This window comes from Atractosteus spatula, chromosome 3 (assembly GCF_055471065.1).
Source record: "Atractosteus spatula isolate fAtrSpa1 chromosome 3, fAtrSpa1.hap1, whole genome shotgun sequence".
NCBI lineage: Eukaryota > Metazoa > Chordata > Actinopteri > Semionotiformes > Lepisosteidae > Atractosteus > Atractosteus spatula.
Genome location: NC_142708.1, coordinates 11,082,431 through 11,110,357, shown reverse-complemented (window position 1 = coordinate 11,110,357; position 27,927 = coordinate 11,082,431). Strand labels below are relative to the sequence as shown.

Genomic DNA, 27,927 nt, shown 5'->3' with positions numbered 1-27,927 from the left:
ATTTAAGACACTAAGACTGGTGTTAACCTTCTTGAAAATATTACTTAAATCCATATGAAGAGCCAAAGGGGAACAAATAAAATGTTGAAAACTGCAATAAAGCACCCACCTGAGGCTCAGAAACAGATGCAGTGATAAACCTGTGTTTGTGTACAAAACAACCCTAGCCCACTACACATATGGCTTTGTGGGTTAATAAAAGATATTTAATGCCTGAAGGGGTCTGGTTTTATTTTCCTGTTTGTTTCCCAGAGAAGTAGTTTGACAACTGATATAGAGAAGTAAAAACATTGCTTTAGGGCCCAGCTCATAAACACTTCGCTCTATGGACAGACAGTTTTTCTATAATCATACCTATTAAATATGAGCTGAATGAATATTCTGGGATTAACAACCATGTCTAATTGTGTGTGATTTGAGATTGTGAAGCTGGCACAGCTCCTGACTCTGCTATGTGTGTACTTTATGCAGATTTTTTATTGTTGCTCTTCCTCAGCAGGTGTTAGTATTTTTCTTATTTTTTAATGCTGCTTACTGTAAACTCTGGAGTGCTAAAACATAGTCAGCAGGGACTTTTCATTGTCTTTGCCTTCTTGTTGCTATACCTGCTGGGTTCCTTGATTTTGTTGTGGCTGGCTCCAGGTACTCTGGAGCGGATGGTCCTGGCTTGCTGAGATTATCACTGGTCTCTGCACTGTAGGCTGTTGGATACTAATTGTGCCCCAGGCTGCTGGGCTTGGCTCACTGTACTGTATGCCTCACTGCTCATTCTGCGGTTCACTGTTCACTCCACACTGAGCACTATGTCCTGCACTTGGGCCTCGATGAGTTGAAAACGCTGGAAATGACATTTTTTTCTGCTGAGTGCTGCAGTTGGACCTGGGATGGCTGTGACTGCAGTCTTCTGATCCTGCTGCTGCTACTTTGAGCCTCTTTTCTCGAGCGACTTAACCTGGTGGGGGATTTGCTACTTCTGTATGTACTCTGTGGTAATGCTGTTGACAGCATTCGCTGATTTGTCGGCTGCTTTATAGAAGTGGCCTCTTCTACATGTTCTAGTAGACAGAGGATGATATTGTTATTTGCTCTGCACTGGTTGTACAACTTATTCTGTCTTGAGATTGCTTAGTCTACAACTCATAATTTGCTTTGTTACCAGCCAAATTGAACTTTTTGATCACTGCTACAGTTTGCATTTTGTGAGTGGAATTATAATCAGTACAGGGAGTCTTGTAGCAGATTGATCTGTACAGTAGCAATAAATCTAATTGCAATATTAGTGCTATCTGGTCCCACTGAGCTCAGTACTCACCAAAGACACATTATGTTGACGCCTGTTCTACAGTATCTCCCCAAAACTGGTGTACATTGTATGTGTTTGTTACATGTAAGCTCCTACAGGTACCATTTTATTTATAATACTTGATTTTAAAATAGCAAGGCTCTGATTTGCAATGTCTGTATCATTGACCAGAAAGTGGAATATCTTATCTAAAGCAAAACACCTAGCACATTATAAATTACTTTTTTTATTGAGGGTATTCCAACCAGTTGTAGTTATGTTGAAAAATTCTGGTCATGGTGGTTATTTTAACAGTCATTCATCGCATACTGTACATGCTGTATACATACTACAGTATATAGTTCCTGCACAGAATGCTACTGGTTTTGAATGTTTTTGAAGTCTTTGCAAAAGGATTACCCTCTTCTGAGTGTTCGGGTTTATTAACATATCTTTTCATTTGCTCATTCTTCCTCTTGTTACACAAATGAAGGAGACAGAATGACACGTTTCAACACTTGTGAAAGAATATGCTCTGTAGGTTTTTGAATAACATCAGACGTCCATATTATGAGATCTAATACCCGTGTTCATTATTGACCTCATCAGTAAGTCACTAATACTGTATCTGGTCTATACGTGTATGCTGCTGTCACACCTGTGTTAAAATCCCTGGCCTGAACACTCAACACTGACCATTCAAGGATCCCAAAGCACTTTATATATACAGTATGTACATTAGAATTCATTTCATCTATCGCTGAAGTGCGCCTCTCAAATGGATGAAGTATAACAGACCCACTACACAGTAAATGGGGTAGAGACACGAGAAGCTGCTTCACTAATTGCTTAGAGTTAGACATTGTCTACTGGTCCTGGAGTGATGCTTCAGACATCAATGATTTAATTGAGCCACTTTAGTGGATACCAAGTAAAATTAGATATGTTTCCAGTTCTTAATTGGTGTATTGGTTTATTAGGTTAGTTGACTAAGCTTTTTCTTCAGCTTCTGTTATTAACAATATTTACAAATGTGCCATTGTACAACTCTTTCAAATTTGTAATGTATTATTATTCCTATTATTTTGAAAGTCAGTACTGCACTGATACAGTACATTGAGAGAATGAGATCAGTTTTTCTGGTCTGCGGGTCTGTGGCTGACTTGAGTCATAGGTTGTAGACAAAGCACTCTCAGACACTACTGTATGTTTTTGGGGCTTCACCACAAGGTTTAAAATTGTTCACACGTGTTTGATAGGTTAAAATGTCCAGTAATTGGTACGGTCATGGCAGACATGCAGTACCTTGAATCTGTTAACATTTTTTGAATCAGTTAACATGTGCAGTGTGAGCTGAGATACTGGCTTTCATATTAATATTCTCTTAGGACCAATGCCTATTTGCCTAGAAAGACAAAATTGCTGCTTGTAGAATTACACATTTTGTTCTTTTATTATTTTTACAACAAAGGTAAAGGTATGTCTCTGACTGTTCATTCAATAGCTCCGTTGTAGCTGCTGTTTAGCATTTTCAGCACACAAAACTACCATTTGGGATTATTGCTTAGTAAATATGACCCATACAGAAAATTCAATATTTAACTCCTATTACCCATAACTATAAACCATACCCATCTTCCTATAGAGGGTCATGGCCCGTGAGTCTAACACACACACAAAATAAAATGGACAATTTACAGTATAGACTCATAATCAGCAGCAATCCGGAGCACCTGGAGAGAACACACTTGTACTGTTTAAATGAATCCATGATTTTCAGGAGTTTTTGGTGTTCTTTCCATCCACGTCCAGAACTGCCAAGGGTAAATAGCCTATCTGAATTCCTGAGTACTCTACATTGAATTGTGGTGCTTCAAATGCTGTGGCTGGTACTTTCACCTCGAGGCTCTCATGAATGAAATGTGCATCACAGTCTGGCTTCCCCCTTGGGGAAATTGTTTTAAACAAGCAAATAAAAATGGAATGCCAGTGTTACAGGCAGCCTGGTCAAGTGAGTCCGTTGTAAATTTTTGTTTTAAATCCGAGCTTTGGGCTTCGCCGTCAAACTGCGCGTCTAACTGCGATTGTACACTAATTGGCAGTGCAATAAAAAAGTGGTGGTGGCTAGAATGTTAATGAAATTATAAACCTGGCATGCTTTCTAAGGTGATGATGAGGTGAGCAGATGGATGGCTCATTATTTTAACTGTTCTTTTTTATAGTTGTTTGCAAAATAGCCCTTGCATCATACAGTATTACCAACATCCTGATACAGGCATATCATATGTAAGGTTGATGTTGCATATACTGTACTATCGATATTAATTCAAGTTGCACTTTTCATTGCTAAAATGTTGTATTCATTGTTTCAGTTGCAGTTTTACATTGTTTTTTTGTAAAATAGTCCTTGCATTATGAAACCTGTTTGACATCCAGATGCAGGTGTGTCTTACAATATGTAAGGGTTGAGTTCACACATACTATTCATATAGTATGAATTCATACGTTGCTCTTTCGTTCACCAAAATGTTTATTCATTATAGGTAGATGAAGATTGAGACATAGATGTACTGTAGATTTAAGGTGCATGTGATGTAGAAGTATGATTATAGCAAAAATGTAGATACGCAATATATTTGAGTGGGGAGCTGCATCAGGATTGCAGTGTTGGTGGCAAAGAAACAAGTAAAGGTTCAATTCATGCTCTAAAATATTAAGGAGAAACACAATGTTGAGGCTAATGAGTGTCCATCACTGGAAGAAGGTTTAATTTCTTGTTGAATATATGTTATATCTTGTTGAAAATATCTTATATGTTTATTTTTAGTCAGACTTCCTAAGTATCCATTTTTTTAAAGTATACCAAACTTTATGACTAAGTCTAAACTTGTTAAAAAACTTGACTGTCTAAATAATTGTGACACTTGAACTCTTGTTCTTGCACTGTTAGAACTTCGCTCTTAACATTTCTAGTTGGCTGCTTGCAATTGTGAGCAAAATGCATCCGATAGATTAAACATAGTTATTTGTGATATGTAATTGTGGACATTGTGACTTAAAGAAGGGCATTCGAAAATTTGTGATCATTGTAACATGGAGTATGGAAAAAATACAGTAGGCATCAAAATGTCAGACCTCAGTTTCAGCACTGTTTATGGAATCTAAATTGTTCTTTCAAATACACTACAGCAAGCTATTTAGTTGTATGCATTTTCAGATCGCTGGAGAAAATACATTTTCTTTTCTAATGTTAACTTCTAAAATACTGGTGACCTTTGCAGTAAAAGCATTTTCTTTCATTATCCATAAATCACATGTACAAAAATCTACAATAACAGTGAAGTATTTGCCAAAAATGTCATTACAGATCAATCCATCTTGCATATAAAGTGCTGTACATCATTTTCAATGTTCATGAAGCAATTTAAAACAAAAGTATATTGCAAACAAAACCTGTACTGTGTCCAGTTCTGACACAAGCTGTTTGTCTTCAGGATCATACTTCAGTATGCAGGAGCTATTATTTGATTCATTGACATTTTTTAAAACAGTTTTCACAAGGCAGAGCCCATACATTTGGGGTTTTTTAAAATTACTGTAGCAATTTAAATATGAACCAGATTTGAAGTTAGCAAAGTTTATTTCAAAGGAATAAAAGTAAGAAGTATATACAGTATTTCAAACAGCTGTGTCATGATAACTTTGAGGAAAACAAATGCTGCCACCAATGGAAATTGGCCTCTCTTCAGCATAAATAATATAAGACATTGAAAACACCAAAAAGACAGTCTGATACAAGAGACTATAGGGACTATAGACAAGAGACGAGTAAAGCACTGTGCCCATAACAGTCTTGTTTTGTAAAAAAAAAAACTGCAGAAATTGCCCCAGGCAATTACATTTATCAACTTATCTGCACAGTGTTTTGTTTTTTTTGCTCTGTTACCTTGTAAAATCTTTACTGGGTTGACACATCAATGTTGTGCTGGGACTCTTTACGATATCAAATTTATTAAAACTTTCTAAGTGTAATCAGCTATTTTAAATTGCATATCCTTTATTAAGTTAAAGTAACTGGGTAGGTGACATTAATTCTCAAGAACATTACTTTACATCTCGTAACTAAAGCAATTCCGTGATTTGTCCAATGTTATTGTTTTAGCATTTGTCATTATTCATTTTATTTTCCATTCTTCAGCAACTTTTACTTTAATATGTATCGTAAATGAGTAACTGTTTTATGTGAAATCCAAAAAAGCAGGACCAAAAAGCTCCAGCATGATTGCAGCACCTGATGAATTGTCATCCTGAGTGGAGGTGCTTGTTGACCAAAAGGTCTAGTTTTGAGTTTTATAAATTATTGACATGTCATAATTTATTCAGTCATGTACCCTGTAGAGAGAAATTGCTAGTACAGGCCCCACAAACTGTAGGTCATGCATTCCATCCAAAGTGAGTGGCACATGTAAATACATCATTGTAGGCAACAGGGGCTGATTGGCATTCATGGTTGAGCGTCTTTCTATTTTCTCCTTGGCTGCTGGCAGCAGGGAAAGTGTCAGAGAGAAGAAAGTGCTTCATCTATTAGGCGTGACCGATTTGTATTCAGCGGCAAATATGTGACCTTACTGGATCTCTCTTATCCATTCCCATCATCCTTCACACCACCCTCAGCACCTAGCTCCATAGAGGACTGGAGCCTCTGCTTAGAATGGGCTTCCTGACTGTTACCAAGGCAACATGCACATTGCTACCTTCCCAGTCACAACTGCTTCCTGTTTTATTTATCATCTGACAAGGGTTGGCCTGTTCATCCAGGGAAGCCAGATTAGTAGGGACAAATAATGGTTGTTTGGTCCCATGGAATACCTCTTCTCCCACAAAGTCATTTTAATGTGGTTGCGCTCAAGAGTTTGTGTTTCATGCATTTTTTCTGATGCTTTTGCCTAAGCTCTAAGCTTACTAGGTTTCACTGTCAACATAAATTCTGCCTGCCTAAAGGCAAAGTAGATAGCCCAGTGGGGATTATGCATTTATAAATAACCTTTCTGCATGGTACAGCTAGACATCAAATTCTCACAATGTGTGTGAGAAACTGAAACCAGCAATAACTATTAAAGGCCAAAGGTGAAGGCTGAACATGTCCAAGCTTGCCGCATGATTAAAATGAGTTTAAAGGTGCAAAACAAGCAGAAGCTAATCAATTTCTTTAGATCTTTCTCCAAGTAACCCTCTAACAATGTAAGAGGTAAGAACTATGCTGTTCTTTTGCTCTTGAGTTAAGAAAAAAAAACATATGAAAGAAAAGGTTGTTTAAAATCAAACTCACATATTAATGCTAATTAATTGGCAGTTAAAGACATTTTTTAACATTTTAAGAAAACAATGAGGAACTACAAAAATCATCAATCTGTTTATATTCCGTGCTGTACCCACATTATTTATATATTATATTTATATGTTTAGTATATTTAATATATTTATATGTTTTAATGCTTATTCTTTCATTTCTGTCTATCACAGCACATACTGTGTATTGTACTTCCAGGTTCTGCTAGTCTTACTGTCATTTTATTAATGTATCTCGTTGTACTTACCAGTGTTCCTAATGTAAACTTCAATTACATACTGTAATTCTCCCTGGATAAGATCATCTGCAAAGAAATGTAATAACAATAATAACCAGCCAAATTAAATGGAGAAATTACCAGACATCCAGAGCGCTGTCTTATTCAGATGGGCAAAATAATCATAAAAAAGGTTTTAAACAGGTGATAAAACTCATATCATTTCCTGCAATCACTGAAACCCAGTTGGTTCTCCAAGGAGTGTTTGATTTCAAACATAATTACAGTATGTTCTTCTAAAAAGTAAAGCTGACATTTGATATTGCAAGAAATTAGTGTTCAAAGAGTCATGTACTGTAATTAGTCAATTAATGGACAAAGATGACCTTAATGCTGTATGTACAGTATGTAACAATCTTATGCATACATAAGAAAAACTAAAGTGAAAGCAGATAAAGAATGATACTATTCTTAATTTATCCAAATGGAGAAGGTATCCTGCTTAAAAATCAACTATGTATTAGTGTGTAAACCTAATAGTACTGTTCTGAGCAAGTCAGGTCCTGAAACATGAGGGTCACACCTCTGAGTAACCTCCTTTTATTTCCCAGTGAAACAAGAAACCTTCTTAGACATGTACTGTATAGGACCTAACAAAATTATTCAGACCTTTCCTATGGAATCACTTTTTGTGAAATTAAAAATGCATATATACTGTATTTATAACATAATATCATACTTAAAACCTGAATACTTGAAGTCCACACTTGCACTACGTCACAGCAGCACAGACGTGTAGGAAGGGCTTAGGGCGCAGTGTGAGAATTGGGACACGGTCATAGTTTCCTGACTGTCACCCAGCCATGCAGGCTTGTTGTGAGAAGTTCAGTTCAGTTTATTGTCATATGCACAAGTGCAATGAAATGCTTATTGGCATGTATGCTCCAATACAAAGACATTAAAGGAATCACCAAAAACATAAACACAGGATAGCAGCAACAACATCAACAAGTTAAGTAACACAGAACTTTTTAAAAAAAAGTCAGACAAGCAGTGTGAGAAAAAACCTCAGTGTGAGCCGGTGGCAGGAGTAGAGTTCAGTAATCTGACAGTTTGTGGGAAGAAACTGTCTCTGAATGAACTACAGTATACTGGTATACTTCTCTTGATGTTTGCACCTTTATGCTCCTATAATGTTTACCAGGGAGAAAAGTGAGAAACCAGAATGATTGGTTTCCTGTTATCAATAATATCCATAAGTGTTATGGATATTGCTGATTGATGCCAATTTTGTCAAATGTTATCCATTGAGCTCTGTAACCCATTTCAAACTTGTCATTGGCCTTACAATGTCATCCACAATCAGTTTCCTTCTTACCCAGCTGCTCAGTTAATAGGGGTGTACTGTAGGCAGTGCCTGGGTGTTACAATGTAAAACTCTTGGTAAACAAGCACACTGTGCTCAAAGGATTATTCAGAGACTTCAATATCTTTGTATTGTACTACTCATCTTTACTTTCAGTTACTAAACTTCATCCATGACTTCCCCTAAATTAGTTTGAAAGTCTTAGTCTTCACAGTTCATTCTAAAATTTACTACCTGACCAAGAAACAGGGTACTTCTATTCTGAAACCATGAGAACCCCTATTAACATGCCACTCATCTAATTATGTAGCTCATTAAGGTAATGATGTGCACTTAAATTAATTTAGGTTTCCCACAGCAAAGGGTTTGAATACTTATGACTTTTCAGTTTTTCTTTCATATTAATTATCCATTTACTTCTTTTGTTTTTACGATCTGAATGTGTGAGGTAGTTGTGTATGCAACAAATGTTATTTACTGCTCCAAAGTGTCATTACTGCAGGTTTAAAGTAATGAAATGTTAAATGCGCAAACAGAGCATGGGTCTGAATACTTTTGATAGAGCACTGTGCAGTATGTAGTTCCAGCTTGTAATATACTGTACAGATATGACTGTTGGGTATATTGGAATTCAATTTTTGCTCTGTGTTTGCTATTACGATATGTTTACGTTTGAGATTTTTTTAAAGTGAGTAATTGTACATCATAATTCATATTCCTTTTGTTATATATTTTTGTTACTATTTTATCAAAGGTATGTATAAATGTGGAGAGTAGTGTATATTAAAATGGTTCCTGCTGACTGTTAAAATCAGGCCGTCACCTTAGTTTGAAAGCTTCCTGAGATGGTAACCTAAAACTTTCTTGTTGTTAGTCTTTCCATCCGTTTTTATCCTTGAGCACATTAACCTCATACTAACAAAAGGAAAGTAAAAAGGGAAAGGTTTGTACTATGTTTAGGAACCTACATTTTCTTCTCGATTCTGCACACAAAGGCAATGTGTGTGAACTTGCACTGTATAATTTATAAGTATACCACTGAAACAATTGCAAACATGTACAATATATATTGTTGTATTTGACAATAAGATGTCTGCTTTTATAGGTGGCAATGTCAGTAGGTAGGTCCCTGTGTTCAATTTCTGGGGTGCTATTGCACATTCTCTCTGTATTCGTATGGGTTTCCTCCCAGACTCCAAACACATACGTGTAGGTTAATTGGCTTCTGGTTAATAATGGCCCCTAAGTGAGTGGATGTGTTTGTGTCTGTGTCTGCCCTGCAGTGTTCTGGTGTCCAATCCAGGGTGTGTCCTGCCTTTTTTTACCATTGCTGTTGCTTGATGGGATAGAATTCTGCTTCCCCACAACCTTGAATTGGATAAAGTGGTTAGAAAATGGATGGATATCGGCTGTTCAAAATGAAAAAGTATTAAACTGCTTAAGCATGTACTTTGATTCCTATGATTGCTATTTAGCAAGATATGATTAAAATGCTTGGGGATAAATACTGGAGAATAGTTTTAGTATATAATTCATAGAATACATTAGGTTGCATTGTACATTTTGTGCAATTGTCATGGCTAAAGACTTTCATTACTACAACACCTGACAAAATGGAACCAGGTATTTTCACGCCAAAATGTCTTGCTTCTATTTTGTGTAAAGAAATCATGGAGTGATCATTTCAATTACACAAGTCGATAATCTACATGGAAATGTTGTAGAATTCTAGTGGACATTCACTTGGATTTTAAAAAAGATGCTGTTGGTTAAGCTCTAACTAATGCATAAGAGAAGCATAAACAGTAATGCATATAAACATACTGTAGCATGTTGTATAAAGAATGCTTTTGATAAGGTTCCTCATTAAATAGTGTGTTTTCAAATGACTGAAAGTATGCATTAAGGTAAAACATGTATTTGTATGAAGAATTGGTTAGTGGACACAGGGGACACAGATAAGGGACGAACTTCGGAGTTATGTTATTAGTGGAGTACAACAGGGGTCTATACTAGGATCACTACTATTCATAATTTGTATTGATACTGCAGATGATAGTGGTATAGTTAGTTAACATTAAAACACAAATGCTGATTTGAAGATTACTGGCTAGGTAATTCAATTGTGTAACTGCAAGAGTAGATTACTTTCATAAATAATGTGCACATGTTAACTTTGTAAGAAAATTCTGTTTCTTGTTCTTGTTTCTTGCAAGAAAATAGTATACAACCATTTTTGTTCTGGACTCATGCAACTTTTGGAGAATAAGATAATAATAGTAACTACCTCAATTTCACAATAATACTGGAGAAGGAATATCAATATTTCTTATCAATATTGATAAACCCTGACTGAAAACAAATATGGTCGTAATAAACATATACTACTGATAGGCATTGCTTTCTCTAATATATAAAATGTTGCATTAAATTTGCTGACATATTTGTGCTTTTCATGATATAGTGTAGTACTTACAGTAGTACCTGCACATACAATTACTGTATAAACATTTCTCTATATATAAATATCACTCTTCTGTTAAATTAATTGTAATGTCGGATGAAAGGATATGTTTATGCGTATTTGTCATAATGACCATTTCTAGTGGAAATAGAATATCTCATCTCCCCTTAAACTATCGTCCACCCATGCAGGACTTTAACTTGAGCTGCCACAGTGGATTTACATTGTGTGTGATTTATGTAAAATACAGTAAAAAAATCATTATTTTAATATTAATATTCATATTTTAAACCTTGCTACAATGGCATTAGAGGTATTAAACAGAGAACATCAGAAGCAAATTAAGAAGAAATACTGTAGTTGGATCAGACCAATGGTGTTTTGGACAGGCTTGAAGACAGAAGTCTCGGTATTGAAAATCCTGGTACCCTTTCTTTATCAGAACTAAGCCATTGTGTTTTTAGCTTTAATGAGGTTTAGCAAAGTTTGAGACTGATATGGGAAGAGAAAACAATAATTTAAATTTGCTCCTGGGAATTTCTACTGATTGTACTACCTTGCTGTGATCGTACTTCTGCATTACACTTTAGCTATGAGTCAACACGATTGCCTGGGTGGCCATTTCATTATGTCGAAATAAATAACATCTGTCTTCTTTATTTGAAAACACTGTCATCTGAGAGAGTGAGAGAGACACAGAGAGATATCAGGCAGAAATAATATGGCTGCTGGGACAAACTGCCCTTAGTCCCTGGTGATGTCTTAGTAGATTGATTTACCTAATTCTTAATATCCTTTCTTGTTATTTTTTCCTTCCATTCCTTTCAATTTTTTCTCTCCTTCGATAATAGAATATGACATACTCCAAAGAGGTTTGCTCCTAGCTATAGTTAAATATGGGAAACAAATATTTTCACATTTCTTTCAGCATAATTTCTTATATGTCTTCTCGTATTGATTTATGAAAAAGATAGAACACTTCATCACTTCGTCACTGAGTACTACATCTGGTTCCCACAAACAATTCCTTGTCTGATAAGTGGAATCACGTGCTCGTGTTATCTCAAAAAGATAAAAATATATTTTCAAAATAGACACTGTTCTGTATCTAAACTATGTGTACACCTGATGCGAAAAAGAGATTGCACAAAAGATACTAGAGGAACATTGATCTTAATACATTCATCCATCCTAACCACTACATCCAATTCAGGGTCGCAGGGATGTCGGGGCATATCCAGACAAGCAGCGGGTTTATGGCAAGGTACACCGAGGATGGGACGCCAGTCCATCGCAGGGCAGACACACAGACACATATAAAATCACACACACTCACGCCGGGACCAATTCTCCCAGAAGCTAATTCACCTGCTAGTATGTCTTTGAATTGTGGGGGGAAATCTAGAGCAGCCAGCACAAATCTACAAACACAATGAGAACGAACGAACTCCACACAAGTTGCATCCAAGATCTGGAATTTAGCCCAGGACCCCAGCATTGCGAGGCAGCAATTCTTACCACTGTGTCCTGGTGTTGCCATGTTCTTAATACATTTATTCTTAACCATATTTTTACAGTACAGTATATAATACAGTTCTAACTGCTCTGCAAATGCACAGATCATATTTCATGGTTAGCTCATGTAACGCAGCTAGGTTGTGGTGAAAAGGATCCGATGCAGATGCAGGAGACCTTGGGAGGTGAGTAAGCGAACAGAGCAAATCCAGGAGCTCCAGGAGTCGTAGTCCGAAGGCGTAAGGTAGGTCAAGATCCGGTAAAGGCACTGGTGGCGAACAATCCAGAACGAGAGACAGGTTCGTGGTCGAAACAAGAGCGGCAGGGTCAATTCCGAAAATAGTCACAGGCAGCAAACAATCCAAGGGGCGAGATGAGAACCAAAGTCCGAAGGCAAAGGTGAAGTCAGAAAATCCAGTAAGGCAAAAGGGAAAGAAACGCTAGGTAGAGCAACACGAAGTGAACTCAATACCGTGCAGCGATAGGCGGGTAAGGGAGGCTTAAATAATGCAGCCTGCCGCATGGTAAGGCGTCTGATGAGAAATTAACACGTGTGGTGGCGTTTGTAATTATCACCCTGCTGCTGGAGCTGATTAGACCTCTTAGGAGCTGGTCTGGGCCGGTTAGTGGTCGTGACAGCTCAGGTATTGATAATTCTGGTAGAGAGTTGTTTTAACATCCCCATTTTCTGAAAGGTAATCTTTCATACACTGCTCTGAAAAAGTCTTAGATAAGACACAATCAGGCATTACAATATACAGTATGTACTATAGGTTGTGAGCATCAACAATTTTCTCAGACTTTTCCCACTAGTGTTTTCTACTATTATGTAATTAGAGCACTGGAACATCAAAGAGAACCAATTAAATTTACAGTCATAACTTCAACTGAATCTTATTTCCTTTAAGTGTTTAAATGGAAATATTAAGTTTTCTCACTGATGTTGGTTCACTTTTAGGGGAAAGAGCCAGCTCAAACTTAAGATAAAAGTGGAGCAATAGGCATTTTGGCAGTCCTGTTCTAAGGTATAACAGAGATTTCACTCTCTCTGTACATGGTAGCATTTAGAGAAGCCCTACTTAAGAGTACATTTTATTCTTAAAATTACATTTTTTGTGTGTATTTTTCAACACTTCCAGCATTGTGTGACCTCCAACAACTACCTTTTGTTCCAGTGCTTGTTTCATGTTTTTGTCTGTCTGTGGCTTCTATTTTTGCCCTCATCATCCTGGTGTTAGTGGACAGTAAACATCACAGGTTCTTATTTGTTAGGTTTATGGTTGCTTCAGGGAATTACATGCAGGCCATTTGGGCATAGTCTTCACATATTGTAAGACCTCTTAATGTAGCAACTTTATGTGGGTGTCATTTATCAATCTATAATTTAAATTGATAAGATTCTTTCAAACCTTGATCACAACAACTCAAGGTGAACCATGAATGAACAGCCAATTAGAAGTGTTCTAGTATCTAATCCATCACAATTTCCAATAAAATCTAACGGGTTGATTGTCAGGTGTTCTTCCCCATTAACATTTCTTTTTGTATTATTTTCTCTATGTATTCTATAGATGAATAACTACTTGCACCATAAAGAACATTTACTGTATTAGGAATAACTTTTTAGATTTTGAGATTTAGGACAACCGGGCAACCTTAATCATGCTTTGTCAATATTGGCATAAATCCCTTTACAGTATATCCCTTGTGGAATCCTCCAAATGGCTCTCTTTTGAATTAGAAGTAATATGTTAACCTTAAGGGGGATGAATTCTACAAAGTGGAGTCTATAACCAGGAGCTAACATGAATGCATCTCCCTAAGGTATGCTTTATGGCTTGCATTTTGTGAATGTCAATAGATTTCAGATTTCATTTATTTTGTGTTGCTCCATTATCAATTTGGCCTTGGGGCCTCCTGTATCACACATTCCCATAAATAAATTCAAGAAATGCTCTGGAAAAATAGAGCACTAGTTTGGCACCTGCTTCAGGAGGGCTTTGTAAATGGAAAAAAAACATATGCACACATTTCTTTGGCAAGGAATGGAGTAATGGAGAATAAAGATGTGCTTTTGTGAGCGGTTTTTGTGTCTTTTTTGGGCATACTTTACCTGTTGCCAGTAAGAGACCAAATTATCTGTTATTTCAGGCCTAAGGCTCCACTTTACAGGAAAACAGAAATTGGCAGGCAAACAGTCATCCATGGCAAAATATACCTGGGAAATACAGTACTCACTCATGGGGTTGCATTCAAACATCTGACTTATGAGATTTCTAGTATTGATCCAGACATATATCAAATATATCTAGTTCTTGAAGTTGTTGTTATTTTAAACTTCATTAAAAAACAAAATAATTACCTTCTAAAGATATGAGCAGTTAAAGGAACTCTTTCACTGTTGAAATTCCTTACAAGTGATTACTATGGGAACATAATTCCATTTTTATTTATTGATTTATACATCCAGTTTTTTATCATTTTGAAATACAGTACAGTACATATTTAAACATATCACAGAAAAAAATAATTTAATGAGACAATTGCAATTATTTTCAGTTATGTATTTGAAGAAAACAAATATTGATTAAAAATGGAGACACCGAAGAGTTGTAGAAGCTTAGAAATAACTTTTGAACACTAAATCATAAAATGACAGGAATTCAATAGCAATACAGAAATTTCATAGTCCAGGAGACATCTAAAGAGGGATTAAAATTCCCAACTACATCATGTTTTCATTTTCAATGGAGACTTCATTGTAAAAGTTTATGTGCAAGAGTTCTATGTGCATTCTGAAATATAGACAAATGTACAGAAAAAATGTTTTGGAGTTTTGGACTACTTGTAATAGTATACAAGTATAGTATAGGTCCTTTTTTATTTAATATTTAAAAAGGATTCCTGGCAATCTAGGAAATGTGTGACATTTTTAGTTTTATTTTTTAAGCCAGTAAGCCTGACACATTTAGACCTACAGTAGCCTATTGTTCTTATAGTCTTATGTAAAACTAACATACAGACCTTTCTTTTTACTAAAGCTTTTACTGTGTAATTTAATTCAGCTGTAGATTTCATTAAGTACATTGTCTTTGCTCTCTTTAACTTTCCTTTTATTTCTGTGATGTATTGGGTGTGCTGCTGTGCAGTGCTTTGAGTTTCTTGAAAAGTGCTCAGATATAAATTAGTGTCATTCTTGTTATAAGACAGGAGTACACCCTTGATGAAATCCCCGAACTATTGTATTCATTTGTAAATTGTTTTTGTTTTTTTTTTCTTTTTGAAAAAACAATGTGGTCTAAGAACAATGGCTTTATAAGAACTCTGTGTCACGTTTCAGTTTACAGTAAATGCTGTAAGATAATAATGTGTAAATGACAACAAAACAAAATCAGTGTTGTGAAGTTTTTCTTATCATTGACTTCATTGAGATTTCCCAATTCATGATTTTTTTAATAAAACATGAATTTTAAAGGTAACGCTCTCATTTAAGCCAATATTGGCCTGTGCTAATGGTTTTCTCAATCAGACTTGAGGTTGGAGCACTTCTCCATATAAAATGACAACTGTTAATTAATTAACTGTGTTTTTTTAGATAAAGTAATAGTGTGAGGGACACTGGGAAAAGAGAGCCAGAGTAGGGGGGTTAAGCTACTTGTCCACACATCTTTCTGATATTTATTTTTTAATGCATTGTAGCTGTGTTTTAAAAGGCAGAGATTGCCGTTAATTGTACTGTACTTATGTTTTGGATAAACAGGCTTTAATTGGGCACCTTTTTGAGGACCTGTGCTGGCCTAACATACAGTATATGTAAATACAAATGTCCCCAGGCTGCCTTTTTGTATCATATTACCAACGTGGCTGTGTGGAAGCAACAAGATAGTCCCAAAACCTGGAAACATGGGCATTGCTGCGTGTGAAAGGCATACAGTGTTTAGAGTTCTCAAGTTTTAATTATGATTTTGAAGATGAAACAGCCATTTAATAACATAAGAACAGTTAAAAATCAAGAGGTGACGTTCAGTCCCAATAATCCTTACTTGTACTGTAGATTTGCATTTCCTCTTCACAATGTTGTGTTTAGCAAGAACAGTTAACTTAATAATTGTACAAATTCATTATATGTTTTTTAGGCATAGTGTAATTATGAACTTGATTGATCATAGTACCCTGCATTCTATCAAATATAATTAGATTTAAAATCATCTTTCACAGAGTGGTGGTCAGAAACTTGTCTTACCACTGAATAAAAAGCTTTCCTCTTGTAAAAGGCTGCATGTGAAATTACCCGGTTGCTCAAAGCCGTCCACAGCTTGACACGTTTTCCAAGTATCATTCTGATGGTACCCAGATTAAAGGCAGCTTCAAAGATACTGTATCTTTTCCAGAAAAAAAAATTCCAGAAAGTAAATATAAGAATTACCACCTCCTTAAAATTGCACTTTCAGTTTTTGTGGCTAATGCTTCTTAATAGTCTGAATATGTCACTGTGGATTTTTATCAAATTTGTCGAGGCGATCAGGTCATATAAAAAATAGTATTTAATTCATCTGAAAGCTGGCTGTCAAAATTTATAGTGAACCCGAGAGAGTAATTGCTTTTATTTATGAAATTTATGTATATTAGTGCAGCTGTACGTGATGTGTTTTCCCATACAATAATGCTTACAAAGTTCTTTTGATAGTTGGATTTTCGGTTGGAAAGTATACCTAAGTGATCATATAACAGAAACTGTAGCAGAACATATTTCTGTGTCATCATTTTAGCTTTGCACAGAGAAAATGTGTGGGCACAGATTTCATTCAAATTGTCTTGTTTTGGTGACTGTTCTGAACACTCAACTGAAAAAATATTAATTTTGAATTCATGGGTATGAAAACAGATTTTAATTAGATTGTGACTGTAAGTGATACTTTGTGTCACATTTTTTAACATTACAGCATTTTAATGTAGACATTTGTAAACACTACAAAGAACAATTTAAAGGGGAATGAGAAGATAAACCATATTTAAAATTGAGTGCCGTTATAAGGAAGATTACATATGATACAAGGTGTTAGGCCCATCTACAGTAGTTTGTAAAATAGAAATAAAATTATTTTTGGTGTCCCATGTACAGTAAGTCAATTGAAAACCAACTGTCATTTACAATGACAACCTGAAGACCCATTTATATAGCAGATAATTTACCAGAGCAATGTGAGTAAAGTACTTTGCTCAAGAGTACAGGAACAGTGCTCCATATGGAACTGGAACCTACAACCCTCCAGTCCAGAGCCATAACCAGTACTCCATGCTGCTGTTAAAAACATATGAATAAAAGGACTTCTCTGGGTTTGAGTACAAGTACTGCAATGTATGCAGTTTAGTATCAACAATGTTGCAGAAACATCTTACGTTTCTGTATGTTTCTCTTCTTATAATGACACTGTACTTACTGTACTTCCATATTTACATCATCTGTTTACATTCCTGTATGAGTGCTGTGAGCTGCCTTAAATATCAGTTGAGAAAGAGGTAGCCACGACAACTTTACTTAGGATAACATAAAATATAAGTTAGTATACAGTAAGTATACTGTAGTATACAGTTAGTATACTGTATTCAAGTGTTAAATTGTAGCAAATACAATCTGCAGTAAACTTCACTACACACTAAATTTTTTCATTTACGAAAAAAGTACAATACCACTAGAAAAATGTTCAAGAGCTCCATGACCTTCGCGATTATGTTTTCCCACATAGAGAAATGAACTTAATAGCATACTATTTCTTTTGAAAGTGTCACAACAGTTGTATCCTTGCTTTAAAATCAGGTTTATCTCTCAAGTGATCTCTTTTGTTTGTGTTTGCAATATTGCAGAGAAACTGAGACTCATAGTTGGCATTCCTGCAAACAACAAATAAAACAGACTAGTTGACAGTCTTCAGGAGCTTACTGTATGGAGTCACTCATGCCAAACCAGTTTTAATTTTTTTTAGTCATGCAAATTTTGTAGTTTTGTAGTCATGCAAATAAAATAGTTTCATCTTTTCTCACCCTCTTCACTACATAAAGTGTTTCATTTTAACATAGAAAATTGTTCAGTTAACTTTCATACTGAGTTAAAAACTGGAACAATTCCAGTTAAATTAAATTATGTAGGAATGAAAGTCGTGACCTTTCAGTAATATAACCAATTGTGCTCTGAAACGGGTTGCATTATAATGTATTAGTGCTGTAAAATGTGCATTTTTATGTTATATGTAAACCAGAGATGAAAATATACTGATTTATTGCTAATCAAAAGCTATGTATAAAAATCCAATTAATATTTTAAACCATATCAGTGGCATGGTAGCATGTCTGTTAGCAGTGCGGTCTCAAAGCTGCTGGGTTTAATTCTGGACTAGGGTTTCTTGTTTTCTCCCAAATCTAAAGACATGCTAGCTAGGTCTGACAGGCTGATGTATATGTGATGGGCTGTCATCATGTCCAGGGTGAGAACAGTCTCCAGGACCAGCAGCTTTCTGATAATGGGTTGATTTTACAACACTTCTAATTTTAAGAATTAAGCGATTCTATTATTAAGGATCACTATTAAGCGATCAACCACTGTTTCGTCCTATGTACAGTATACACATGAGGGCAATATAAAAAGAAGTAACAAGGTGCTAATGTAAGCAGCTGAGTGGGAACAATTATGATTCAGTACAGAGAATGTATTCAGTTCTATTAATAGATTACCTTTCTTCACATGGATTTAAGGCAATTGTTCCATAGCAGAACTTCATCTGTTCTCAACAAAATGTGTCCCGGGGTGATAAGTAGACCGAAGGGATTAAAAATCTCTCAGTACCCCCAGTGACTGTGTGGACCATGAAACACTTAATATGAATGTCAACTTCACCCTCAGTGACAGGCAAACTGAACAAAGGGGGCAGCTTTCTGGTTTCCCAGGGCAACTGGCAGGTCTCCAGGTAAAACCTAAAGCCTCTAAATACATAAAAGGAAAATCTCCATTGTGCCTTGCCTTCAGACGATGATTAGTGCTCCTTGTCCTATGAACCTCGCCCCATTTATGGCAGTGGTGATGTGAATGGAAAGGCTTCTAAAAGCATTGTGTGAACATTGTCGGCTGCACTAGCTACAGTTTATTACGGATTGATCTATTCATTGTCATACCGTATTCTAATAACCTAACTGAAATGAGAAATTCTTCTAGAATTCAACATAAAATGGAATTAGAACAGTTTTGAATACTGGCAGATTTTTGTTTTTCACATATAATTCTTAGTATGATTCTAAGGTTTAAAAAAAAAGTTCTACAGGTGGTGCTTTCCATACCATCTTATGTACACTGTAATAAAGAAACCATTTAGCAGCCTTGACATACAGCAAAAGGAATCCTTTTAAATGGATAAACAATTCTACCATTTATACATTTCCCCAGATATTGAATAGTCTTCTATGCACACTTACAGTATGAACATTTCCATTGCATAGGTGCTTTGCTTTGCAATCTTTAATCTACTGTATGTACAGTAATCAATAAACTTTTAAAAGAGATTTACGTGTTGCTTACCAGTGATTGTCTTTTCTTCTGTGTCCCCACTGTATCAACATATCTGACCATTAAAATATGCTTAATACAGTACATTATGCCCATAAAGTCTTCACTAATCCACTGGACCTAGTCAATTATTTTTAAGACTGAAAACTAAAAATAATTAAGACTGTCTGAAACTAAAAAAATGATGTTGTTTATGTAACCATTCAGATTTTCATCTTATTATTTATAGGTTTTTGGACTTATCATTTATTTATTCCATTGATAGTATCTGTATGTTTCATGTTTCCTTTTCAGTTATTATTACGTCTGTAAAGTTAGTATTAGACAATCATTATTCATATTATAGATCATGAAATATATATATAGTGTATATCGTAATACATTAAATAAACAAATCAAGTCAAACATGCTAGAAAACTGTGGATATTGCTATATATTTACATTGTACAGTAGCACAGAGATTTACTAATATTACTTAAAAACTCTTAGACATGTACTGTACTGTATATACAGTACTGCATATGTCAATACAAAAAGCTAAAAATAAAACACTAGTAAGGTTGTTTTAAAAAAATGCATATAAGTTTAATAAAAAAACATGTTTCCTGCAAAAGGGGGCAATAAATTCAGTTGCTAGAAGTTTCAAACTCAAATTAAATGAAGCATAAAACCGCACTAATGACAGTGACTGAGCATTTTCAACACAAGACATATGGCACCAAGATGGACTTTCACAGCCAACTTAAGTAGAGACAGCAATGGAGTGTGAACAGAAGCAGGACAGAATCGGTCAAAATATCAAAGCTGTAAAATCCAATTCCTGTGCCAGTTGCCAATCATGCTGTAAACATCTCATCTGTAGGGGCAGCAGCAGGCATGAGTGGACACGATGGCCATTTTGAATTTCTCCATGTTAATGAAACGTTAAATAATGAAGTCATTAAGGCATCACTTAAGTACTGATTAGCAGCATTAGGTTAGAGATGGCTAATGAGCCCAGGGGTGCTTTAATCTCTGGGAGAGAGATGGAGACAGTGAGGAAAATGGGGTAGGGAGAAAGCTGAAAATAAAAACAGAAACTGAAAGATAGCTGCATGAAATAGAAGCAGATACCTTTTTGCTTGTTGCCTGCACTGGAGTGCCCTTAAAACAGAATACTGCAATTAGGGCAAATAGCAGTTTCTTTTGATACAAATGCAGAGGTAATTTTGTTGTTGAAAAATAAGCTAACCCTGTATTTGTAGGCTTCTTGTGTCAGAGCTAATCATTCCCCTTTGTGTGGCAGAGCTAGAATGGTGAGAGATTATTAGCTCAGTGAGGCATGTTTCTCTACAGATAAATGCAGTTACAGAGCTTGAAGGGCATAGCCTGGCAGCCTATCTTAAAAAACGCTGTCATTGAAGAAGTCAGTGGTTAGCTGGTGTTGTAGGTTTGTGAGGAAGGCAGGAGACAGATATACAATATATTTTTGCTATTGTAAGATGCATATTGTTACAGATTATTGGGGGCACATGTGAGACTAGTCAAGCTCCCTAACAATCGTAATAAATAGGGAGGTGTAGAAAAATTAAATACTGTAAGGTAAAATTACAAATCAGGTCCTAAGGCTAGCTTGCAAAGAAAGAAAAATTATGATAGTCAAATGATAAAATACCCCACTATTCAGAGAATGTCAAGAATGATCCCATGTCTAATTATACAGTACCTGGGAAACAATTTCTCTATCAGGAAAGGTAAAGCTTTTCAATACAGTACATAGTCAATATATAAATCATCATCTCCAATCTACACTGATGCTGAACTGGAGGGAACCTTCCTCTCTATGCCAAAAAATGCATCGATATACAATAAAGAGATGTTTCTTTTGCCTGGTGGATGCCTCAGAAAAGGAAATCAATATGTTCACAAATAAAAGAACACAGCTTCTTTTTTAAATTCAATGGCAGTCCTTCAAATGTCAATTACCTGGTAAGTTTCTTTCAGGGAGGCACCAAGTGCTAGAAATCTAGCCTGTAAAAGACAGTGCTCACTCCCCCTGTGATGCTGCTTTCATTGTTAAAGAGAATTATGGTGACAGAAACTTTAATGTATCGAGCTGGTCTCCTATACCAGACATTTAACTCTTAGTTTGGAATTTATTTACTGGATACTAAACATATCCACTTATTCATACCTCCCAATTAACGAAGGGTTTTGGTTAAGGATATTAGGCTTACCATACTACCACATTACACTTCTCCTGTCTAGATGTGTATTGAACTGGGTATTGACTAGACTAGTGGCTATATACTAATCCAGATAGATATCCTTACTCTCCCTTGTGTCATGTAAAAATGTGAAACTATTCATTCCCTCAGTCAGGTAGCGAATTTCAAGCAAAGATTAAATCAGAAAAACCAAGAAGCTTTCAAAACATCTTGGGGATACAGGCACATCAGGAGAAGGGTATAAACATTTTTCAAAGGCCTTTAATATCTCTTTGCATATGGTGAAGTCAAAGCACCTAGACACTGCCTAGAACAGGTTGTCCCTCCAAACGAAGCAGCTGGCTGAAAAGGAATCACTTTGGGATGTCACCATGAGGCTAACAGAAAAAAAATATTTCATATCCCACATGGGGTTTGCAAAAAAGTACCTAAGTGATAATGCAAACATGTCGTGTAAGGTTTTGTGGTCATACAAGACAGAATTGGAGCATTTTTGTCTAAATGCAAAGTGTTACATCTGACATAACACCAGTCAACACCATCCTTACTGTCAGGCATGGTGCTGGTAGCATTATGCTATGTTTCTCATGGACTGGGAAGCTTGCCTGGACTGATGGGAACATAGAGCGAAGTACTGGCAAATCTTAGAGGAAAACCTGCTTCTGACCTAACATTGGGGCAAAAATTCACATTTCAGCAGGGCAATGACCCAGAGCACAAGGCCAGAGCTAGACTGTTGTGGCTTAACAATTAGAAAATGAATGGCCTTAAGTGGATGAGGCTAAGTCTTGATTCGAATCACATTGAGGATCAATGGAAAGACATGAAAAATGCTGTTAATAAGTGATCTAGAAGCAACCTGGGAGAGCTCGAGCACATCTGCCAAGAAGAATGGACAAAAATTGCACAAGCAGGTGTGCACAGTTGGAAGAGAGAGCTATTCCCCTCTCATATGACAACTCCATAGCATTTTTCATGATGTGCAACAAAGATAAATTGATATAAAATGAGTATTCCGATGTTTAGTTCAAACCAGCTCACATAAAGTTTTTTATGTGTAATCCCATATTTACTCTTGTGAGTTTTTCATAAGCCTTAAATATTAAATATTGTATAAATGTAAAAAAAACATACAGTACTTGGTTGGTTAATTTATAAAAATCTGTGTTAGGTGACAATGTTTAACTCCGACTTACTGCCTCATGTTCTCTCTTAACCAATAATGTGACATTGTACAAATTGTGTTAAATAACACTTTGATCCTCACATAATACCAATCAAGGGGAGCAATAAAATGAAAATTATTAAAGTATTTTATGAATATTAAATAGGATGATTAAATTACTAAATTCTTCATTCAGAAAATGTTTTTTTTTTTCTGAAGGCTATATACACAAATATACAGTAGGTGATTGACTTGATGTTTTTCAAAAGATTTTTTTTGAATGAAAAATTTCCAGTTTGATACTGTAAGATTTTAGATGACATTTGTTTATTATACCTAGGTTAGTTTACTGTATACTTGTTATTGAGGGAAAGTTATTGGAAGTAGAATATACTGTACCACAAAAGTAAAGCAAGGTGTCCCCTATTCATAATCCCCTTTAAAGCACTGGTGAATTTCTAGTTTGTTTATGTAACATTTTAAATTATATTTGAAAGTTAAGCAGAGGTCATTTTCCATGTTACTTTTACAAAAATTGCATTTAGTAGAAATCTTCTCTTCAGTGAACCACCTACATTAGGACAGTGTGAAACAGGAGAACTGAAAATTGCAAAGATTGAAGTATTTTACTGAAGATAAAGACTCAGACAATCCATTGCTCATTTTCAGCTATGTATCACCTCCCCCACATACTGTACACCACCCTATTTATGTTATTTTAATTAACTTATTTAAATTGAAGCATTGATATAGACTCTTAAGGGGGTAGCACATTGAAGATAACTTTTCTTCTTTACAATTTCGAGAGGGCGAAAGTTTGTATACAAACTGGAAAATCATTCCTGAGCTATAATAATAATTTGACATTTTGCACAAACATTCTTTAGAGTACCATAAAATAACTCACCCAATCTAAATCACCAGAAGACTGGTCAGACTGTTGTACTAATGAGAAGAAAAATAGTGAAATAGTATAGGCTTAAATGTTTAATGTTAAAAACCAGGGGTTACATTTTAAAGTTTTTCTGCAAGTGCATGTGTTTATAAGTGTCTACTATCACGTTAAACCAAAAATCAGTGCTTCTCTTCCTCATACAGTATATGATAATCTATGAACATTTGTTAATTTTTTATCAGCTGAGTTTGGTTTGTTTTTGTCATCTTTGATTGGATGGTGTTCAAAAACATTACTTTTACAAACTGAGATTGATATTTTATTAGCCTGCTAGAATTGTTTTGGACTGCACTAAACAGTCTTTTCTCGTAAAGCACATTAGAAAGCATTTTGAAGTACAGATATGGCAGTACGACAAACAATTTAAGCCAAAAAACAATCAAATGTGTAAAACAAGTTTCAGTATGGACAGTGCACTGGCAGCATATCCTGAGAGTGATATCAATTACTTAACTAGCAATGAAGGATTTAAATTGGCCCTGTCAACCATGTGCAATTTAATAACAGAGTGAACAAAGATATTGTCAGAGAAATGTACAACAAGAACATGATCTGCATCACTGTTGAGAAGGAATCAGCAAATCGTAGAATGCACTCTAGAAAGATGTGTAGAGCTATGCTTATAATTTGATTCTGAAAATCTGCATTTAAGTTTTATATTGGATGCTGTGATTCTTTCCACACCCAAGAAGTGAAAATTATTCAGCCTTCTCTGCAGATTTATGTGCAGATGTTACTATGATTTTCACACATATAAATAGAAAATTTGCTTTGTTTGTGGACATCTTGCCTCACTGACAGCCCTGAGTATTTAATTTCACTGTTTTAGAATATTAAAGGATTTCTCATAATCCAGGCAATAAACTCGAGTTAAACCCTCTTAAATGCAAGCCAAGGCACTGAGTGAGCATGACAACCAAATGGGATTCATCGGGCAACATTCAACCCCTTGCCAGCTGTACTACTTTTCCTGAAAAACAGGAGTGTGTTTGATTGAATAATGCTTTGCAGTCAAGAAATTGCCTATTTCTTGACTGCAAAATGCTTTTAGTGGACGACAGATCTATCGTATAATTGATGACAAGTGTGTCTTAGATTAAATAAACAAAAATGTACTTTGTCTGGATTAACCTATTTAGGGAAATTATAAGATTGCATTATGGCATCAATATGTAGTACTGTTTATGGATCTGGATGTTATATTGAAGTTTTATGAGCTCAAATCCTAGACAGACCACTGCTAATGTACCCAATGTATACTCAGCTTTATAAGCGGCTGGGATCTAGACTGTCATTACAATCAATTATTTGTTCTGAATTGATCTACCTGGTTAAAATAAGGAATAAACAAAATTGTAATATAAATTTGTGTTGGCTTTCCTGAGTTACATACCCAGCCTTCTTTGGCTTGGCTATTTAAGCTTTTGCTTTCAAGTGCACACACTTACACAGTTAAAATGTTTTGTTTCTGTCGATGCATTAGAAACATAGATAAATTCCCACCTGTGTCACTGAATCAATTGATTCCTGTTTTTATTGCCTTGCTAGAGCTAAAGGCGATTGTGGGGAATCCCTAGTTAACCTGTTGTGGATGGACATCAGGCTAATAGATATGCGTGAAACAGTAACAATAAAATCAGCTGTACAAGCTTTTAATTTAACAATTCAGATGGTATCCTGTGAAACTGAGTGTTTTGTACATTTTTCAGATTTCAAGCATGTGTTTATCTGCCTATTATTTCACTGTCTTTTGAATTGCGATATTAAAGATTTCAATACAATTAGATGTCTGAAAAGAATGTCCAGTATTGTATGATTGTATGTCTTTACAGTATGTCTATTTACTACCAGCCATCTCTCTGTGATAATTCAAGTAGGCAGCTGCATCAGCATGCGTAGGCTGCAAATGAACAACTAAAAGGTTTATTCCATGCTGAAAAGATAAGAAAGGAAACACAACGTTTCAGCTGTGGAGCCTTCTTCAGGTGTGAGAAGCCAATCTGGGTCACACCCGAAGAAGGCTCCACATCCGAAATGTTGTGTATCCTTTCTTCCCTTTTCAGCATGGAATAAACCTTTTACTTGGTCCTTGTCACTCTGTGATTGTGTGTATTTCTAACTATAAACTATGTTTTGCTCATAATTCCTTTTTTCGTAAAGCTACGAAGCTTGCTAGCTGGTTAGTAATTAGTTCCGTTTTCTGTTTTCACATAACTTTTTTTTTACTTGCCGTATACTACTAAAATCTCTCATTGGACTTCGGCTGAGAAGCCACTTACTTGCAACCTCTTTACCACTTTTCTTCCTCGTCTTTTTCTTATCTTTCACTTCATTCTGCTCATGCCCATGGACTTCCACCTGTTTACCTCTTCCCCAAATGCTAACATGCAGAAGCCTCCCCCAGTTCAGCCCTTCCTGCACCTTCCCCTGCTCCTCCCACCTCTTTGACTGACTCCTCTCCTCCCCCCCCAGTTGTACCGAGCTCCAGTGCCCTCCCCTCTGCTCCCCGTGACGTGGTCCCTCTCCTTGTGTCCAGCCGCTTTGTGCGACTCAGCTGGCGCCCTCCAGTGGAGACTCATGGAAACATCCTCACCTACTCTGTTTACTTTACCAGAGAAGGCACTAACAGGTATGTGATACTTTTCATCATTGAAAAGTTAGATTATATTTAGCTGATAAGCAAAAAATGTTTTTTCCACTGCTGTTTCTATATTTTGTCCTCATTCTTTGTAATTGTCCTGTGTTCCTGATTTAATGTGTTGAATGCTTATACTGTATGCAGCTCCACTGCAACAGAGCCTTTACTGGCAGTATCTGGATTCTCTGAAGATACTGTGATATCTTACCAAAGAACAATAATATTAATCTTAAAGTGCAAAGCCTCAAAATCACAAGCTAAATGTTAGATATGTGAAAACCGAGTCTGAAACTGACAAACCTTTCAACAAATGTTACAGGTTTCAAACTGGAGACAGTACTTGGTTGAAAATAGTTAAGTTGAAAATGAAGTTTTATGTGACCTCAGGGCAATATATTCCTTAGGCAGACAGATGTCAGAATCTTTTCTTGGTCTTTTTAACATTTTCACCTGATTTTATTTTCTTGCTACTGTACTGGCTCCTAATACAATAAAACCAAGATTTAGCGGACCTAGATATAACAGATATCAGATTTAACAGACAGTATCCAATATTCTTGCTTTTTTATTACACCCAAATAATACCAGACATTTGATAAATCAACAGTAACTGTTAAACCTAAATATGCCCCTTATTAGTAGATTTTGCTATTACTTAAATGTAACAACACGTATAGAGTATATAATTCAGGTTATTATGAATTATTGCATTCGTGATCACTTTTTACTGTACAGTATATGATTGAAAATGAAGAATTCATAAGAAAGAATGGTAATAGTATTATGGTCTGATTAAAGGCCAAATAAGAACCATAATAAGTGTGAGGTGATCGAGAAAAAAAAGTAGTTCATACATACAAAATACAGTAATATTTTATAGTGTTGCATTAATAATTGAAATGATACCAAAGCACGCATTTGTGAGAGTCAAAAAGCAAACAGTGTAGTATATTTGGAAGAGCAAGGACAGCTCCCTTTTTAAATAATTATTTCACTACTTATATTGCTAAGAGTATCATTATTATTTGTATTAAAGTAACTATAAATGTATGAAGTGGATATCTTGTTTGTCAGTTGAATGTATATCATTTTCTATAGTGTTGTCTGGTGGTTATAATATACCATATACTTTGTGGACAATTTAAAGGACAATCGCCGATAACAGACTACCATTCCTCCCTATTAGTCTGTTAAATCAAGGTTTACTATATTG

The 27,927-nt window shown here is 35.6% G+C and overlaps 1 protein-coding gene across 1 annotated transcript in view; it reads left to right on the top strand.

Annotated features, from left to right (window-relative positions):
* dcc (DCC netrin 1 receptor) overlaps positions 1 to 27,927 on the top strand; it is a 369,239-nt gene that overhangs the window by 235,223 nt on the left and 106,089 nt on the right. Inside the window, exon 8 of the mRNA XM_088910726.1 lies at positions 26,468 to 26,705. Coding sequence (XP_088766852.1) covers positions 26,468 to 26,705 — 238 coding nt within the window. The remainder of the gene's footprint in view (positions 1 to 26,467; positions 26,706 to 27,927) is intronic.